This window comes from Trichosurus vulpecula, chromosome 7 (genome assembly GCF_011100635.1).
Source record: "Trichosurus vulpecula isolate mTriVul1 chromosome 7, mTriVul1.pri, whole genome shotgun sequence".
Taxonomy (NCBI): Eukaryota; Metazoa; Chordata; class Mammalia; order Diprotodontia; family Phalangeridae; genus Trichosurus; species Trichosurus vulpecula.
The window spans coordinates 184,442,746-184,463,783 of NC_050579.1; the positions used below are offsets into that span (position 1 = coordinate 184,442,746).

A 21,038-nucleotide genomic window follows, 5' to 3' on the forward strand; every position below is an offset into this window, starting at 1 on the left:
ACTGCTGGAAGAGCTAAAGGAGGATTTTAAAAACCAAATTAGGGAGGTAAAAGAAAACATGGAAAAAATGGAAAAGTCCCTAAAGAATAAGATTGGTGAAATGGCTATGGAGATACAGAATCTAAAGAGAGAAAATGACACCCTGAGAGGTGAAATCAACCAATTGAAAATGGAGGCTCAAAAGCAAAATGTAAACACTAACTCATTTAAAATTAGACTTGAGCAAGTGGAAGCTAATGAATCTATGAGGCATCAAGAAGTAATAAAACAAAACGTAAAGAATGAAAAAATAGAAAAAAATGTGAAATATCTGATTGGCAAGACAACTGACCTGGAAAATAGATCCAGGAGAGACAATTTGAGAGTTATTGGTCTACCGGAAATCCACGATGAAAAAAGGAGCCTTGACAGCATCTTCGAAGAAATTATCAAAGACAACTGCCCAGAGGTCCTAGAACCAGAGGGCAAAATAGTCATTGAAAGAATTCACCGATCACCCCCTGAAAGAGATCCCAAACTGAAAACACCAAGAAATATTATAGCCAAATTTCAGAGCTATAAACTGAAGGAGAAAATACTGCAAGCAGCCAAAAAGAAGCAATTCAAATATCGTGGAACTACAGTCAGGATCACGCAGGATCTCTCAGCTTCCACATTAAAAGACAGGAGAAATTGGAATATGATATTCCGAAGGGCAAAGGAGCTGGGACTACAACCAAGGATCAACTACCCAGCAAAACTAAGCATAATTTTCCAGGCAAGGCAATGGACATTCAATGAAATAAGGGAATTCCAGACCTTCCTGATGAAAAGGCCAGAACTCAACGGAAAATTTGATCTCCAAATACAAAACTCAAGAGAGACATAAAAAGGTAACCAGGGGGAAAAACCCCACAAAATGATGGGGAAATTCAGAAGCTGCTAAAGAAAAAAAGAGAATTCCACAGGGTTTACCAGCAAGATAGTTCATCTATCTTTAAGAAGGTGGCATTTAACTCCATTAAAAGTGAAGTGCAAGTGAAGCTTAGATTCAGGATTCTTGGCTTAGTAAGAAAGCAGATGAAATTCAGTTTTACGCTGATAGTAGCAATTTGAAGTGCTTTTATGGTGCCCTGGAGACTATGGGCCAAAGACTATGGTGCATCTCTACTCAGTGTTGATGGATAAAATCATGATCCTGGAGAGATGGGCTGGAATACCTCCATAGTGTTCTCAACAGACCATCTGTAATTGCAATTTAGATTTGAAGATGTTTCCCACCCATTAATAGGCCATGTGACTTGCTTACGTCACAGGAAGCCTAAGTCACATATGAGAAGAGCTTGCTGGGGAGAAAAGGAAATTGTGTCACAGGAAATGCTGAGAGAGCAGTTACAACAGAGCTGAGGGAAAGAGAGCATATATGTGGTAGCTGTGCTATGAGTTTGCTTGTTGGTAGCAAGGTCTCAGGAGGGGGTAGAAGGTTGTGAGATGGAGTGGGTCTCTGCTGCAACATTGTACCTTAAGCTCCTTGCTGTTATGATAAAGTGGACTTACTGGTGTGAGAATAAGATTGCTATTATGTTGGGATGGACTTATTGGTCTCAGAACTCGTTATTTGGTGTCTGAATAAATGGTTTACTTCTACTGTCTATGTGGAGATTCTCATATATTTTGTGGTAGAGAACCACATAAGCATTTTGACCATTATCATCTATATTGTGATTATTGCCTTGCTGATACACCATCATCAATCAATGCTTAAGTCAGTAACTGTATATTTCAGGTAGTCTTCGGGTAGTAGTCTTCCAATTGAAGAAGACATTTTGAATGCTATTAGGCTCCTCTCATGTGTCTAAGCATCTGATACTGATTCTGTTCCAGCTGCGATTTAGAAAACAGGGAGTTCACTACTCATACAAAAGCTGACAGAAATTTTCCAGATTATGTGGCAAGAGGAGGTTATCCCCCAGGAGTTCAAGGATGCCTCCATTGTCCATCTCTCTAGTGGTAAAGGAAATAGATTGTCCTGTGACAATCACAGGGAGGTCTCTCTGTTAGTAGTTGCTGGCAGGAGTCTTGCCAGAGTCCTCCTTAATAGGCTGATCATTCACCTGGCAGATGATCATCTACCTGAGAGCCATTGTGGCTTCAGAAAGGGCCGAGGAATGGTTGATATGGCGTTTGATGCCTGACAACTCTAGGAGAAATTCCATGAGCAGAACAGAAGTCTGTACACAACATTTGTAGATCTGATCTGATGTCAGTCATGAGGGCTTATGGAGAATTATGTCAAAATCTGGTTGCCTGGAGAAGTTCGTAAGCATTATAGGTCAATTTCGTGATGGCATGCATGCCAGGTTCTGGATAACGGATGATGCTCTCACACTTTCCCAGTCACCAATGGAGAAAAAAAGGGTTGTGTGCTTGCTCCCATGCTTTTTAGCATGATGTTTTCAGCAATGTTGTCAGAAGTCTTCAACAGGGATGAAAGTAGTTTCAAGGTCAGCTACCACACTGATGGGAAACATTTAACTTGAAAAGGCTACAAGCCAAGACTAAAGTGGAAGGAAAGTTGGTGCATGATTTTTTTGGTCACAGATGATTGAGCACTTGATGCAGCCTCTGAAGCTAAGAGGCAGTGAAGTATGGATTGATTCATTCCTGCTTGTGCTAATTTTTGGCCTAACAACACCAAGAAAACACAAATACTCTACCCATCAGCACCGCACCATTCATATTATTGATTATAGCAAATGGAGAAAATTTTAATACTACGGATAACTTCACTTACCTTGCCAATATCCCTTCCAGGGTTGTACACATAGATGATGAGGTTGATGTATGCACAGTCAGAGCTAGCTCAGTGTTTGGGAGGCTCTGAAGGAAAGTGTGAGAGAGAAGAAGTGTTAGGCTGCCTACCAAACTGAAGATGTACAGAGCTGTTGTGCTGACTTCGTTGTTGGATGCCTGTGAAACCTGGAGAGTTTATCAGTGCCATATCAGAAAACTGAATTGCTTCCATTTGAATTGTCTTAGGAACATTCTGATGATCACCTGGCAAGATACCCTAGCTTAATCGCTAAGCATTCAAATTCTGTTTCAGATAGCACAGTTTTGATAGCTTGGCCACTTTCTTTGAATGCCAAATGTATGTTTGCCTAAAAGACTATTTTGTGGAGAACTGTATCAGTAATTAAGGTATGACTTTTTTTTTTTTTTTTTTTTTTTTTTTTACTGTTTTCTCTTTTGGAGCGCTTATTTAATTAAGTGCCCTTGATGAGTCTGGCCTTTGTTTCTTTGATTAAATCAGGAGTTTTTGATGACCTGCTTACCTCAAGGGAAAGCCTAGTTTACATGGGTTTGAGGCACATGTTTGTGATGCCAGAAGCTTTTAGATCATGTGGTTTTGAGTTGCATATTGTGATGCCCTTTGACCCTGAACAGGGTATATAAACTCAGAGGTTGGCGTTTTGGCTTTGGGGCTCTCATTCACTGGAAGAGTGTTGGTGCAGAGACTCTGAGTAACTGCAGGAGCCCCCAGCGTTGAAGAAACCCAGATGTTGATGCTTCCCTGGTAACTTTGTATTGCTATGGATAGACTGGTTTGTGTTGTTTGCTTTGTTGATACTGTCTCTGTTTGTAATTTCTGTTTGTATTTGCTCTGAAGTTCAGGGTGCTGGCTTTTTCTGAACTAAGTGAAGGATGTATGTATGTTTAATTAAAGTGAGATTGTCAACCCCTTAAAGTTGCTTTCTTTAGAAAAGCAGATCAAAGAATCTGTGCTGGCAGCTCTTCTTGCTGGTCTTGTTGGGTCTTACACCTTAACAGCAGCTGCAAGACACATTGTTGTTACAAGAACTCATGCAAGGCGAATGTTCACATGGTGGTCAGAAGCAGTGTTACAAGGACACTCTCAAGATCTCTCTGAAGAACTTTGGAACTGATTGTGAGACATGGGAGATACTGGCCAAGGATTGTCCAGCATAGCATGTCCACATCAAAGAAGGTGCTGTGCTATATGAGTGAAGCACCCTTCACCATTTTTTCATATTTCTCACCCTCCCAATCAAGAACCCTGCCTCTTATTTCTTTTTTCTTTAACTTTATTTTCAGTCACCGGCTTTCTGACTTTTCTAATTCTTCTACTCCAGCTGAGAAAGAAACAGAAACTAAGCCCCTGTTACAAACATATAATCAAGCAAAACAAATTTCCAAGTTGGCTATAAACAGTAAGTCTTATCCTGCATTCTGACTCTTTCATCTCTGTCAGGAGGTGAGTGAGTTCATCATTAGTCCTCTGGAATTGTGATTGGTCATTATGCCGGTCAGATTGCCTAAGTGTGTGAAAGTTATATGTCTTTTTAATGTTGTTATCAATATTGATCTCTTGGCTCTGCTCACTTCACTCTGTATCAGTTCATGTAAGTTTTTCTAGGTTTTTCTGAAACAGTCATCTTCATAATTTCTTACAATGCAATAGTATTCCATCATATTTATGTACCATAACTTGATTAACCATTCCCCATTTAATGAGCACCTTCCCCAGTTTCTGATTTTTTGCTACCTCAAAATGATTTATAAATGTTTTTGTACATCCTTAGAGTTTGATTTTCTCAGGACTAATCACTCCCTTATTCTACTCTCCTTCTAATCAGTCTTCTCTTTCTTTCTTATTTTCCTATTGAGTAAAATAAATTTTTGTACCTAATTGTGTGTGTTTGTGTTCTTCTATCTTTTGATCAGTTCAGATGAGAAAGAATGAGATTCAAGTGTCTGCTGTTTCTCCCATCCCTTCCTTCTTGTACATATAGATACTCACTTGTGAGATAATTTCCCATAACTTTCCTTTCCCCCTCAGTGTATTTTTTATTAACTTCCTCTCTGATCATCCATATAATAGAACCACAGTTAGGCCTTCTGTCTAATTAGACTCCCTCTATAAACCCTGATGATAGATGTCTGAGGGGATACCTGGTATAATCCATCTCCCCATATTAGAATGAAAGCTATTTATTCTTCTTTCATCCTTTATAATTGTGTTTATATTTTCATAAATTTTCTCTTGCCTCCTGTGTTTACAATTCAAATTTTTTACATTGTTCAGTTTTCTGATCAGGAAAGTCTTCCTTTTCATTTAGAGGTCCATTTTTCCCCTGTAGAATTATACTCAATTTATGTTCTTGGCCTTCTGGAATCTCTTAATTTTATGGTCTTTTCTCCTTTATCATGATGACTGCTAAATCCTGACTATAGCTTCTTGGTACTTGAATTCTTTCTTTCTTACAGTATTTGTTCTTTGACCTGAAAGCTCTGATTTTGGCTTTCATATTCATGAGCATTTTCATTTTGAGATTTCTTTCTGGAAATGATCAGTGGATTTTTTCTGTTTCTACTTTGTCCTTTGGATCTAAGAGATCTGGGCAGTTTAAAAATTTCTCGAAATGATGCCCAGCCTCTTTTCTGGTCATGCCTTTTAGTTCGTTCAATGATTCTTACATTTTTTTTCCTCCTTGATCTCTTTTCCAAGTCATTTTTTAAACTTTTTTTTGCTTTACATCTTCATTTTTTTTTATCTTTTCATTTTGTTTTACTATTTCTTGTTGCTTCTCATTGAAGTCTTTGGCTTCTATGTGGTCGATTCTGATTTTCAGGGAGTTTAAATAAATTCGTGCCAAATTTTTAATTCCCTTTTGAATTTTTCTTCAATAGCTCATTTTGTTTCTGTTTTTTCCTCTCAAGCATTATCATTTCTTTCATAAAAACAATTTTAACTCTTAAAAAAAAAACTTTTGTTGCACCCGGAATTCTTGTTGAATCTATCCCCAAGCTGTATTTTCCTTTTAGTTTGTAGATGTTTTGGAGTCATTTTCTTCTGGGTTTGTTTCTTGAGGGTCTTTGTTACTATAAAAGCTTTTTATGATTGGATTCTTCTTTTTGTTTGCTCATTCTGCTAGACTTTGTATACTTCTGGAGGAAATACCTTGGCTGACCCTGTGTCTTTCAGGTTCATGCAGCTGTTTTCTTGGGTATTCAGTGTTATATTATTCAAGGATCTCAGGGATAGTTCAGGCTAGGGACTTAAAATCTTTCAGTGCTTGCGCTGGTCAGGACAAGTGTGATTTTGGTCATCCTTGTCTGAGCTCTACGAATTCCTGAGTCTGCACACCAGGTCTGTGGGCTTGCATCCTTTGGAATTTCAATAGAGTGCTGTTGGTCTCAATTACTGTCAGCCAATTGGAAAGCCCTGCTGGTTCGGAGTGACTTATTTTGGACTTGAGTTCTTGCCCTGGTTTTTCATCTGTAGACTTAAGACTTGATGAGAAGTTGGAACTGAAAGCTTATCTTCCTCTTGAAGTCTGAGCCACATAGTTGCTGCTTGCTCCTGAAATTTTCCTTGATCAATACACAATCTAAGGCCTGCTAACCTGGACTATTAACCCTGGGCAGAGATTCCCTCCCCTCCCATTTCATCCTAGAACTGGTTAGTAAGTGACAAAGCTGTCTTTGGGCTCCAATTTCTGCATGTTGCATGAGGCTGCAGTGCATAGATATGGATCTGGGACCTTATCTTGCCTCAGATATATATGCCAGAGTGCTTCATATGACATGCTCCTACCTAGACTGCAGCTTCAGTGTCTATTTCTCTGTCTGCCTGTGATAGCCTGAGCTAGAAAAATGACTCACTGTGGCCTTTTCTTTAATTTTATGATTACCATTTGGTTCAGTGCATTTTCTAGATCTGTTTGGTGGAATTGTGGTGTGGGAAGGGGAGCTTACTATATTTCCTGCTTTTTTGCCATCTTGGCCATTGTTTCATATATCATGAAAAAATCAAGTCCTTTCATCAAAAAATCCTTTTTCCCTTCTCATCTCATATCACTGACATGCCTTCTGCTACTATCTCCTTCTTCACTCTTGTCTCACATGAAAAGATGGCCTTTCTTTTGCCAAGATAAACCACTTTTCATTTACAAGTGTTTCCATTCTGTTCTGTCATCTACAGAAGATTGACCCCTCTATTATTCCCACTTTCTCACTTATCTTCAGTCTTTTCCTACTTTCCAGCTACCTACAAACATAACCTTTTTATTTTGTTTTGTTCATTTTTATTTCATTTTGAATTGTTTATTTTGTTTGTTCATGATCGCCTTTGTACATTTTTTGGTTAAAAATTTTCCTCTTTGTAGTTTTGAAGGTGTGAGCTCCTGCTTTTGATTGTTCTTGAATTTTACTTATATAGTCACTTTCCTTTATACACAGACACACACACACACTTGTCTTTTAATCAGTTACCAGATAATTTTCTTCTTTTGATATGGACCTAAGATTTTATTTTTAGGGGTTGAGGAGGACTGCCAATGAGAAACCTTCCAGTATTAATTCAAATCATTGCTTGCTTTGCTACTTAGAGTGACTTGTTCATTGTCACATTGCCATTCAGAGAGACTGGACTTGAATTTAGGTCTCCCTAGTGCTGAAGCCTACTCTTTATCCATTATTCCATCTGTCCTTTTACCACACTATTGCTTGATGAAATATTTATTGTCTAGTAATGTATCCTTTGTTCCTACTTCTTTTTGTCCATTAATTTGCTTGAAATGTTTGACTTTTTCTTCCTTCAAGTGAATTTATTATTTAGTGTGGTTTTATATTATTCCCTGATAATTTCATATGCACTAAATATCTTGTCATTTTTATCATACTTTTTGTTGACTTTCTCAATTTACCTATGGTATTTCTATAAAAAATTTTTCAACCTTAATTATTATGGATCCTGTTCTATAAGTAAATTATAAATTTTTTAGACCTTTAACTGTAAACTACATTAAGAAGGGTCAGTATGATCTAATCTAATTATATAGTTGGCTATTTTCTTAGGATTAACAAAGCCAAGTAATGTAATCAAATCTGGTTTTTAATTTTTTGTTTCTCAAGAATATTTACCCTTTTTTTTTTTCACAGCTGCTTGAAGGAAGTTTTGCTAGGGAAGTCAGCCATGAAGTAGATGGACTTATTTTTCAGCCTATTGGAGTAAGTTGAAACATATGTTATTAAAATGTATGCTTTTCTCATAATTTTTAAAGACTAAAATTTCCCAATTCCATTGAATGGTTTTTACTGTATGTAGAGTAAATATTCCTATGAGTAATAATTAATCTGTAAAGAATTATTTGAAGGTACTTTGACTTTTATGGCTTGTTTTTTAATCGAAGAAGTATCCTTCCAAACCGTGACAAAGCCATAAGGTTAGGGTGATTCGTTTTCTGCAAATATGTTGTATTCCATTTTGTACTAACCCTGTCCTTCACTGTTCTCTGCTTTCCCTCTCTTCTCCATGCTATGAACCTATTTAGGTCTTCCTTAGGGTAAGGTGTATCAAACTCCATATCCAGCTTTATTCTAGATCAGGGGTTCTTAACCTTTTTTTGTGTCAATGGACAGAGAGACCCCTTTGGCAGTCTGGTGAAGTCTATGGATCCCTTATCAGAATAATTTTTTTTAAATGCATTAAATACATGGGATTGCAAGTGGAATCAATTATACTGAAATACAGTTATCAAAATATTAAAAGAAGAAAAGGCTTATAGATAATAGCAATAGACTGAAGTGACTTTGAAGCCAGATCTTGAAACTTTTTAGCTTGAGTCATTGCTCTTGATGTGCCATTTGTGTGGTATTCAAGCATATTTCAAATATGTATTTATCTATTATAGAATAAATAAGACTAGCCATAATCTCTTTAACATGAGGTGATGTTGGGTTAAGCTGGGTTAAGTATTTACTATTTTAATATTTTAAGGATATCTGACTTATAAGAGTAAGTGTTTTTATCAATGTAGATTTCAACCCCACGGTTAGTCTTCATGAATGTCTTTGGTCACAAAAATTCTTTAGTGGTCAGATTTCTAATGATGGCCTCTCTAAAATTAAATAATGATTCTCAATGCAAAACAAATATTGCTGTGGCTATACTGGAAGTTTAAACAGCCTGCGCTGTGCTTGTACTCAGGGTTACATTTACATCATCAAAAGATTAATTAGAGGTGAAATCTCCTTAGGAATGGAGTAAACAACTTGTGTGTGATTTCAGAGATAGTTCCCAGGAGTTTCACGACATAGATGTTAATTGACTTACTCATGATCATAGTGTTAATAAATGTTTGAGGTTGTATTTGAAACCATTTGAATGCCTGTTCCTGACTCCCAGCCCATCCTTTCATTATGCTTTATATAGCTACCCAAATTTTCCATTTGTAATGCTGCAGTTTTATAAGGCTGCATAGTATTCATAAATTTGTCAAAGGAGAAGAATACCACCTACCTTTTTCTCCCATCTCCACTTAAAGCTAGTGGCTGGTATTTTAATATGAAGGATTCATTTGCATAAATTTATGACTCTTTTATTTTTTTTTCTTCCAATTTTACTGTGTTCTCTTGAGATGAAATTTAGCAAGCCTCCTCAGGAGAGCTTGTTTCATAATTCTTGCCTCAATCTGAGTTTACACTTCCATGTTTTAGAAACTGATTGCACCAAATACACCATATTGTCTTGGGTAAGGATCGAGTTGGTGTGAACTTCAGAATTCATGGTTACATTAGTGGTTACTTTCACTATCTCATTAGTGTACTCCTTTGCCTTCTCCCTAAATCCTCTCCAAGGTGCACAGTGATTAGAAAGAGAGGAAGCTGTGTGAAATATGGTCACCTCAAAGATGCCATCATCTTCAGATGTTGATAATCATATCTCCTTATTGGAGATGAGCTTACATGTATATTGGCTCCAAATTAAAATTTCTTTTGCAAATAGCATCTTCCTTTTAAATTTGCATAATAAAATCATATATATGTATGGATTTCCAGCTCTATGTGTATGTGTATGTATATGTATATGTGTGTGTGTATGTATGTATGTATGTATGTGTATTTTATAGAAGGAAAAGAATAGCTAGTGGGTCCCTTACTTTAATGAGATGCTCATCTTAGGTGATTCATTTTTGCATTATATATCTTGATGTAAATGTTTTCAGTAATCTATTATTTACTTAGACATAGCATTTCCAAAGGAACATCCTTTTTAAGATTCCTTTGTTATTAATTTTTTCATTCTGGAGAATCAGCATTATAACATGAGAAAGCATTAGGTATTTCATGTCATAAATCAGTACATCCTCAGTGGATTTCTATTGTATGTTGGTGTATGATGTAGATAGATATTCAGTAAGCAAGATTCAGTGATAGTGATATTTTCCCCAAATATTGAATAGATATTTAAATAAATTGGAAACACTAATATATTTCTATTAAACTTTAAAAAAGAATAGAAAGTTTTAGGGGTGGTGCTACAGATATGGAATATTGTATTCAACTTTCAGATGAGTCACTGTATTGTTAGTTTTGCTTAATTGTTTTTCTTTGTTACAAGAGACTTTTCATGGCATTGGGGTAATTTTTAAATGTAATATAAAAACAATGTACATTGATAAAACTTTAATTTTAAAAAAAAAGAGTTGAGGCTCAGGCTTGAGCATCTTAGTTATATGTGTTTGAGCTTCCTTGGGAATCAGATTGCCATGAGGAGAATTAATTCCTGATAGTTGGATAGAAGTTGATATCAGTTTTTTCTCAGAATCATGTTTTTATGAGGTTGATAATGGTATTTAGAGTTGTTCTGCACAGATATTCAGTACATTGCAGTTCTCAGGCATGGAATGATGGAGTGATCTTCCTCACTGGGAGTGATGAGATAAAGAAAGGATAATTTTTTTCCCCTTTTAATATGTAATGTTTTAGAAACAAAAATCTTTTGTCTGAGCTGTGGGAAGATCCAGAGTAAGCTAGCAGTACAAGGGGCAGATTCTGCCAACACTACTTTCCTACATCTGCATATCAGCTTTAAGAGAAATTACTACTCATCAATCATTAGATATTTATTAAGCATCTACATTGTTCCTGGACTCTTCTAAGTTAGGGTTACAAAGAAATGTGAAAGTCCCTGCTCTCAAGGAGCTCACAGTCCAGTGCTGGAGACAAAATGTAAACAACCACATTGTTGTTGTGTTTGTCCTTAGTTCTAGAAGGGGACCATGACCTCAGGGAATTGATGACATGATTTGCAGTTGACTTTGATTTGAGTGAGAGAGGGCTGTGCAAGGTCACCAGCCTCACTTTCTCCTCCAGAGCCATCTGGGTCCAGTAGCCTGATATTTACCAGGACAACTGGAGATGGCCCAGGATGCATTTAGAGCCCCTGTCCCTTTCAGGCTAAGGTCTTTTCAGGTTCTCACTCTGAGTGAGGTAAGGCCCATTCAGTGAATAGGCCTCTTTAAGAAGTTAATGGCCCCTTTAATTAAAAAAAAAAATCAAACTGGGAGCGGAACCCTCAGGGTTCCTGGCCAAAAGAGAAACTGTTACTGTTTGGTATTTACCTTTATTCTGTGCTAGGAGGGCAGGGACCTATTGTCCAATCTATGAGTGTGAATTGGGTTTAAGGCTTGAACAACCACATACAAACAAATTATATACAGAATAAATTGGAAAGAATCAACAGAGGGAAGGCACTAGAATTAAGAAGGATCAGGAAAGACTACATGCATAAGATGGGATTTTAACCAGAACTTGAGGGAAGCCAGGAAGCAATAGATGAGGAGAGAGAAAATTCCAGGTATGAGATAGCCAGTGAAAATACTTGGAATTGAGAGAGCAAGGAGGGTAGTGTCACTGGATGGAAGAGTAAGTGGCAGGTTCTAAGCTAAGAGTGTCCAGGAAGGAGCCATAGGAAGCTTGAGGAGGGATAAAATGGTTTTGAAAGAGCCACTGTTGTGAATGGGATAGTGAATTAATTTCAGAGGTGTAAATGGATTGCCTTGCAGCAGTGAAAGCCCAGTTGAGGTTATATAGCATAAACTTGTAGTGGATCCACAATTTTGTCATTCTCCAGCATCAGTTAGGAGCACATGTATAGGAGGGAACACAACATTGCAGGACACTGTGAGATAGCTTCATATAAATTTACCAACTCTTTCATTACTTAACTGTATTTTCCCCTTCCATTTTCTGAATAATCTTTATTTTATAGCTTTATGTCTCTCATATTCATATCCTGTTGGGATGATGCTACTTCTCCCTGACCTTTTTTTTTTTTTTTTCACTGGATAGGAAACAGATGCTAATTGCCTTCTTAACTTCTCAGTTTTCATGGAGCATTCTCTACCTAGGGATATTTTCTTTTTATATAGAGATATGTTATATTCATTTCTAAAGGGATTCTTGCTTGCCTTGAACTTTTTGTATTTTATTTTCTTCTGCTTAAATAAAGATCACAAGCCATGATGTCATTTAATAAACAGTATCTCCATAACTATTCTGTATAAAATCAGGAGAAAAATTCTTCCCAGTCATTTCCACATCATGCCACCTTCCCTATAGTATCCCTCCCTATATTTCCAGGTCTCCTTTTATGTATTGTCTTCTCCCATTAGAATGTAAGCTCCTTTATGTGAGAAACTGTTTTGCTTGTTTATATTTGCGTTTCTTCCTCTTAGCACAGTGCCTGGCATATAGTAAGCACTTAATAGAAGCTCTTTCATGAGATCTTAAATATAGATTTGGAAAGTGCCTCAAAGGCCCCTTAGTCTATCTAGTCCCCTCGTTTTCCAGATGAGCTAACAGAATTAACTGGAGTTCGTTGAGTAGAGAGCCAAGGAGACCAATTTAGAGGTCATTCCAATTATGAGGGTATCTCATGGGACAAATGTTACAGAAATAGAAATGATAAGATTTGACAGCTGATTGGATGTGTAGGGTGATGGATACTGAGGAATCTGGGACAATGCTGAGGTTGTAAACCTTTATGATTCAAAGAAATGTGGTGTCTTCAGCAGTTCGGAGTTTGGAATAGGGACAGATTTGGACAGAAATATTCATTTTTTTCCAATGTGTTGCTTTTGAAATATCTATGGGAAATCCATTTTGAAATGGCCGGTGATTGATTCTCTCATACAGTCCGTTATCAGGGCCATGCTGGAAACCTTTTCAGGTTGACCAGTTCTGCAGTTAGTACTTTAATTCCACATCCTTCACGCTGTCATGAGGCATTAAGTCAGGAGGTAATTTAGTCAAGAATTTGGTAGTTACTTAATAGGTCATTGTTGACTTGAATGTTATTAATTTCAGCAAATGTAAATAAAGTTAAACACATTTGGACTAAAGGTTTTCTTATTGTGATTAGAAATAATCTCTACCTATATAGGTGAATTTATAGGAGAAAGAGGTATCCCTTTCACCTTTTGGGAAGCATGAGTAGTGATAAGGCAAAGCATTTAATGTGGACCTTGAAGAAGGTAATCTCTGATATTAATAATCCTAAACTGTTTCAGTTTACTGTGATTTGTCTTTAAATGTCTATAAAGTGCACAATTCATTCATCTTAACAGAATATGAACTCTTTGTGATCAGGGCCTCATTTTATGTTTATATCCCTATCACTTTTTGCACATTGTAGATATTTAATAATATATAGCTACCCAAACAACCATTATTGTTGATTTCAGTGAGATCTGCTAAGATGGCATATATGAGACATTTTCTTTTAATACTTCCTTGTAATTTTGAACATACTTCCTTTTTGATTAATTAGTTTCTTGGCATGTAAGCCTGTTGTGTGTAGAATTGATGTCATATTCACAGATGGTCATGATTGTATATCATTAAAAGACAATGTATGTAAAAAACTAATGTTGAGACATAAATTGCAGAAAGAAGTGCAAAAAAAGTTAAACTGACTAAATATACCTAGAATTAATGAAGAAACTTATATGAAGTGCAGAAATGTATAGTTATTTGAAGCAAAAGGTTTGTGTAGAATTTAGGGAATAAGATGATTTATTTAATGCATATTCCTCTTGATGAAATCTTTAAAGACATTTGCAATGAAGTCTTTTATTACATCTGTGTGCTGTAATGAACCTATATATCATGTTAATTTGCATGCTACTATTTTGCAAGGAAGTTTATGGTTCTAGATGTAGATATTCAGTGAAATTATGGATTTTTTAAGTTAAAAAAATCTCTGCCAACTGTGAATTAGTATAGGTGATTTCCCAGTCTATCTAGGAACCTTATTTCTGTAGACTGTTTTAACTTTTTACATAGATGATTAAAAAAGTCCTTTAAAAAGAAAACCAAATTACTAAATTTTCACTGAATATCTTCATCAAGAGCTACAAACTTTCTTACAAAATAGTAGCTTACAAATAAATAAAATATAAGTTTATAATATTTCACAGTTGGAGTAAAAGACTTCATTGCATACCTACTAGTTATACATTTTGTTAATTTTTTAAAGAGAAGACTTTTCTATCATCTATGTAAAAAGTTAAAGCAGTCTGCAGAAATAAGGTTCCCAGATCAACTGTGAAATGTACTAATTCACAGTTGACAGTAATAAGGTTTTTTTAATTTAACAGTTGTATAATTAGCAGGCTGTATAATAATGTGGAGGACAGAAAGAAGAATGAGCTTTGCTGAGAGCTCCCTCTTCTCACTTCTCTTCATTTCATTTCCTCCAGATAACATCTGCCTCTATTTTCTCCTTCACTCCAAAGCGATTTTCTGAAGTGTCAGTTCTACCATATCACCTTCATACTCGGTAAACTCCATGGTTCATATCACCTTCAAGATCAAATACAAAGTCCTCTGTTTGGCCTTCAAAGCCCTTCATAACCTAGTCCCCCTACCTTTCCAATCTTTTTACACCTTGTACCCTCCTCCCTCCATACTCTGTTATCTAGTGACACTGGCCTCATTGTTGTTCCACAAACAAGATTCTCCTTCTCTTGGCTCTGGGCATTTTCTTAAACTATCCCCTGTATTTGCAGTGTTCTTTTTCCTCATCTCTGCCTCCTGGCTTCCCTAGATTCCTTCAAGTCCCAGCTAAGATTCTATCTTCTACAGTAAGCCTTTCCCAAACACTCTTAATACTAGTGCCTTCTCTCTGTTATTTATTTCCTATTTACCTGTATATAGCTTGTTTGTACATATTTGTGTGCTTGTCTCCTCCATTAGATTGTGAGCCTTCTTGGGGTGGGGGGAGATAGGACTATCTTGTGCCTTTCTTTGTATTCCCAGCACATAGCAAGGACCTGGCACTTAATAAATGCTTATTGACTGACTCATCTCTACTTCACATGCAGTGGCCCTTTTTTGCCGAGGGAAACTTTTCTCCATGTACAAGGGTTCTCATTATGTCCCATATTCTTCCTATCTACTAGCTGTTCCCTAGTGCCTACAAACATGCCCTGTACCCCCATCCTCAAAAAATCCTCACTTGGTCCATCTATTCCTACTATCTAATCTCTTATCCCCTTTTGTGGCTAAACTCCTTGAGAAGTCAATCCATGATAATGACTTGCTCTCTTCTTAGCTCTCTGCAGTTTGGCTTCCAACTTCATCATTGAACCAAATCTACTCTCTCTGAAGTTACTAATGATCTCTTAATTGCCAGATCATTCAGCCTTTTCTCAGTCTCCATCCTTTTTGACCTCTCTTCAGCCTTCCACACTATCACCCTCTTTTACTTGATGCTCTCTTCTCTATATTTTCAGTCATTACTCTGATCAGATTTTCATCCCGTCTAAAAATGACTCCTTCCCAGTTTTCTTTTCTGGTTATTTATCCAGGTCACACCCACTAATTCTGGTCCCTCTTTTCTTCTCTTTCTATATTATTTTATGTGGGGATCTCATTAGCTTCCCTGGATTAAATTATCATCTCTGTGCTCCCTATCACCTCTAGGATCGAATGTAAAGTCCTCTGTCTTTCAGAGCTTTTCACAACTCCTCTCTACCCTCCATTTTCTATCCTCCTTACACCTCACATTCCTGCCACATACTCTGTCATCCAGTGACACTGGCCTCCTTGGTATTCTTCTCACAAGATACTGCAACTCTTGATGATGGGTATTTTCGTTGGCTGTCCCCCATGCCTGAAATTATCTCTCTCCTTGTCTCTGTCTCTTGGCTTTCCTAGCTTCCTTCAAGTCCTAGATAAAATCTCATCTTCTATACCAAACCTTTCTGATCTACCTTAATTTTAGGGCCTTCCCTCTGCTGATTGTCTCCAATTTATCCTGTATATAGCTTGCTTTTTTTTTTAACATTGTTTTCTGTGTACTGTTTCCTCATTACACTGTGAGTGCTCCTTGAAAGGATGTACTTTTTACATTTCTTTGAATGGAGAACTTAGCTTGATTCCCATTAAATTGAGTGTGCTTGTTAATAAGTGTTTATTAATTGACTGGCATTCACCTGATCTGCTAGTCTGGTAACCCTATCAGAAAAGGAAATGCTAGATTGTATATCTAGAGCATCTAACGCCTATTAAATTCTAGGCTTTTTGAAATCAGGATGTGTCTTTTTTTAAATATAGCTCAGTAACTCATCTATGCTTAATGAATGTAATTGAATTCTGCATGCTTAATTATCCCATCCTAACTGCTAGTGATTGTTACTTCTATTTCTAAGGACTTAAAAACCCATCTGTGGTCCCCTCCTGCAGGTTAGGCTAATTTTTCCTCAAAATTTATTGAGACCATCTACTACTCTTGGTTGCCTCATGGTATTAATGTTTCCAGCTGTTCATATCACTTCCTGGTTCCTTAAATACAAAGCAGGTATGAGGAACTCCAGGGGCACTTGAATACTTCCCTGGTGAGTTAAAGTGGCTAAATCTGTCAAAGGAACTCTGCTCAGCTGAAACCACTAGAGGTGTCCTGAATGCTTATTTTTGTTGACTATCCTCTTGCTATGACTAAGTAATTTTTTTTTGTAAACTGTACAATGACCTACAAGTATCTCATTTTGTTTTGATATTGAACTGAAACTACCAGTCGAATCAGACCCAGCCTAAATCACCTACAGTATGTGTTTTCCTAAGTTTTTCATTTCCCAACCCCACTTTACAGTATCAGGACACTTGTCTCTGTCTCTGTTCTTTTGGAATCCGTCCAATTTGACATTTCTCAAAATCAAATCACTCCATAATCATTTACTAAATCCTTACTATAAATGTGTTGGGCACTGTCCTAAATGCTGAAAGTACAGATATTAGAACCTACTTTAAGTATGTAAGACTTTTAAGTTTAACATGCAAAATCCTGAATGCTGTTCAAATTTTTAAAATTCTGTGAAAATATATTCTCTACATAGCAAATGTAATTATTTTGAATTTCATTTCTTATTCCCCTTATCACTGTCCTTTGGAAATGCTTTTAGTGAATTGTCTAAAAGGAAGAGAAGAAAAGCTGAGGACTTGCATGAACCACAAGCTAAATAATGAGCTTTTGAACAGTCAGTTCACTCTACTTTTTCCTAATAGGACTCCTGCTGTTCTTCATGCTTGTGAAAATTAGTGTTGGTAGTCAGTAATCACCTTTGTTATATTTAGTCTGTTATTTTCACTATACTTTAGCTATTTTAGGTAGCCTTTGCATTTTCATGGATTATGTTACTTAGCAAGGTTTTCAGTCTCACAATTTTATTACCATAGTGTTAGAGCTATATTCACAGCCAAGAGATGCCTAACTTTTTGTATAAATAATCATCTACCATATTTTATTCAACTATTTAATCAAATCTAATTGATAAATTTGGATACACTGTAATTGAAAGTTATCTTTTGGAAGTACAAGCTAAGCAGAGCAGCCAGTACTTTATGTGACAAAACCTTATTTCCACTAAAGCAGATTAAGAATATACCTTGAGCTTCATCATCAACTGCTCTGCATCTGAGATTTCAAATTTAGTAATTTTCCTTTACCAAAAACTCCAGTGCTTTCTATATGTTTCCTGTTGCTGACTGCTCTTTAGCTATCTTGGTATTGATAGTTCCTTGGGCCCTGCCTAGGCTGCCATTCATAGGGTCCAGGAGACCTGTGAAATGATCAAGTTTAATCTCTTCATTTTACATTTGAGGATACTGAGATCTAGAAAGGTTAGGTGACCTGCCCTGAGGCAGCACTAGATAGTATTCTTTAGAGCCAGGACTTGAATTCAAGTTCTCTGACTACAAATCTAGGACTCTTTCCATTCCCTTTTGGCTTCATAGGTACTAGTTAGCATAGATCTCCTTCTTTCCATAGCCAGCAACTTGTACTATCCTCTTATACCCTAAAATCTTCCACTTAAGGCTGGAGTTTCCATTCCAATCCTGAACCAAATTTGGCTAAAACCTATCACTCAATTTCTTTTTTTTTGCCTGTGTCTGGGCTGTCAAATGTTACTGGACAAGTTCCATGTTACTATGTAATTGATGTTCTGCTGCAAATTCATGCCATATAAGTTTAGCTGGGCCCTCTACTTATCAAATGCTTTATTTGTCTCTGTGTAATCTCTGTACAATTCCTCAGAGCCACTCTTGCAAACTATTCCTTAAATCCCAAATTCCTCACCTGACTTATTTTTTGCAGAAGACTTCACTGCCAGTTTATCTCATCAACAAAAATGCAATTAGATAACCTCCCTGAAGTCCCCTCAAAATTTCTCTATTTGGTACTCATCTTTTCTTTACTTAATGGAATAACTGCTCTACCACTTTTTCCAGAGTACCCCTCCTGCTTTATGCCTTTTTTCCTATTCCACCCTTCTCTTCAGACCATGTTTCATTAAAGAAACTAAATAGTTTCTTCCATTTCATTCTCTAACTCCTCTCTAACCTTAAAATATTTTTCTGAATCTGTCCATCCTTTAAAAAAAAGAAACAAACTACAACAACCTATGAAAACAAACTTCTTTAGTCCTGGTGATCCTTTCTTTTACTGCCAAATTTCTTGAAAGAGTCGTCCATTCATGGTTTTGGTTTCTTTTAACTTTGTCATTTCCCTTCAAAACCAGGTCTCTACCACTGCCTGGGGCCTCATCTTAAACTCATATTTCTTCCTCTTGTTAATTTCCCCCTATTTGTCTTGTCTACAGCTTCTTTGTGCGTAATTGTTTGCATGTTGTCTCCCCCATTAGACTATGAGCTCCTTGAGAACAGGGACTGTCTTTGTTTTTCTTTGTATTTCCAGTGCTTAGTGTTGTACTGTGTCAGCAAGGCAATAATCTCAACATCGATGATAATTGTGTATATGCCTGTGTAGTTCTGTATCACAAAATATAAGAGAATTTCCATACAGAAGATAGAAGTAAAACATTTATTCAGACACCAGAGAACCAAATCCCATAACCAATACGTTCAGTCCATCATAGCAGCAAAGAAGTTAGTACACAATATCACACCATGGAGCCCCATCTTCCCATTAGCCTTCCCTCTTGCTGGGGCCTTCTCACAAACACTTACAAATCCCAGCTCACTCCTTACCTGTGTCCTTCTCCTCCCAAGGTTCTAACTTGCTCTGAGCATTTTCTGCTCTGTCCTTTCAGTTCCACTTGTTCAGAACCTCCTCCCACCACATGTGACTTAGGCTTCCTGTGCCATAAGCAGGTCACATGGGCCTGTTAATGGTGGGAAAGATCTTCAAATTTACATTGCCATCACATTTGGCCCCAAGATCTTTCTTATCTATTACACAGGGCAATGGGGCAATCAATAGGGCAACTGGTGTCAACAGAACTTTACAACAATATAACAGGGACAACACAAAATAAACACATAAAACAATATTATCATTCCCCCCTTGAGCAAATGGGGCTCAAAATCTTGGGGTCAGGGACAAAGGTCTCATCTTTCATAGCTCCTTCCTGCTGAAATTGGACATAGAGCTGTTCCTGCCCCAAGAGGCCAAGATTCCTATTTGAGAGGTCACTTCTTTAGCTGGCATCTGGAGCTTGGTTGACGCCAGGTCCAGGGATGACACATCACAGTCATGGACAGGTCTAGGGGTGACATCCAGCTCAAGTGATCAGGCATCTGCAGGTGGATAGTACTAAGCATGCAGGAAACAAATCTAGCGACAAATTTAACAGACAACCAGCCAAAAAGAAATAAGGAGACTATCATAGCCTCATTCACAATAGAATACATGAGTCAAGGGTACAATTTGAAAATCATTTTCTCCCAAATAAACAAGAGTTATGGTATTAGCTTTCCCATTTGCTATAATTTCGGCAGCCTTTGGAACATTGTCCAGCTTCTGTTTTACCCATGCTTTAGCTCCCAGTTTTATTCTATCAGTAGAACCAAACCTTTCCATTCCTCTGCTAGTTGTTTTGGAAGGAGGTCCAGTTTTCACCAGGAGTATTGTTTCACAAGGAATAATAATCCCCTGAACTGTCATTTTTATTGATTATTATCATTTTATCATTCTGTCATTTTTACAGAACTGTATAGGTTCTTCACCCAAATTTTGGAATGTCACAATAATTTCTCCTTGATAATTAGAATCGATCACTTCAGCCAATATATGTATTCCTCGTGCTGCAAATCCTGATTTGGGTAATGTCCATCCAAAATGATTCTTAGGGATTCTCATACGTATTCCAGTAGAGATATTTCTTATTTTTTTTTTACCCAACCAAAAGTCCTCTAAATAATATAAATCATATCCTGACAAACCAGGTATTCCTCGATACAGAGCTGGGACATCTTCCCTCACAGTCCAATACTCAATATTTGTGATCTTATGTGTTTACTGTTTTCTAATTTGCAGATTTGGGGCCATCATTCTGGCCAGAGGTGTACTTTTTCCTCCTAATGGTCTATTATTCAAATCACATACAGCAGTGAACAAATTATCCTTCCAATGTTGATACGAATTATTGCAATTTAACTTCCTTAACTTTTCTTTCAATAATCCATTCATTCTTTCGGTTAACCCAGATACTTGTGGATAATATGGAATATGATACATCCACTCTATATTGTTCAATACATAATATCTCTTCATTTCATTACCTTCTAAATGTGACCCATTGTCACTCTGAATCTGCATTGGGGTTCCATAATGTAGACTATGATATCTAGAGTTTGACAGGTGTTTTTCTGGGTTGCATTCCTATAAGGAGAAGCCACTAGTACACCTGAATAGATGTCAACACAAGCACATATAAATTTACATCCTT

General features: G+C 36.9%; 1 protein-coding gene across 1 annotated transcript in view; it reads left to right on the plus strand.

Annotated features, from left to right (window-relative positions):
- Nucleotides 1-21,038, plus strand: part of RNGTT (RNA guanylyltransferase and 5'-phosphatase) — a 411,159-nt gene that overhangs the window by 184,095 nt on the left and 206,026 nt on the right. Inside the window, exon 12 of the mRNA XM_036767783.1 lies at nt 7,945-8,013. Coding sequence (XP_036623678.1) covers nt 7,945-8,013 — 69 coding nt within the window. The remainder of the gene's footprint in view (nt 1-7,944; nt 8,014-21,038) is intronic.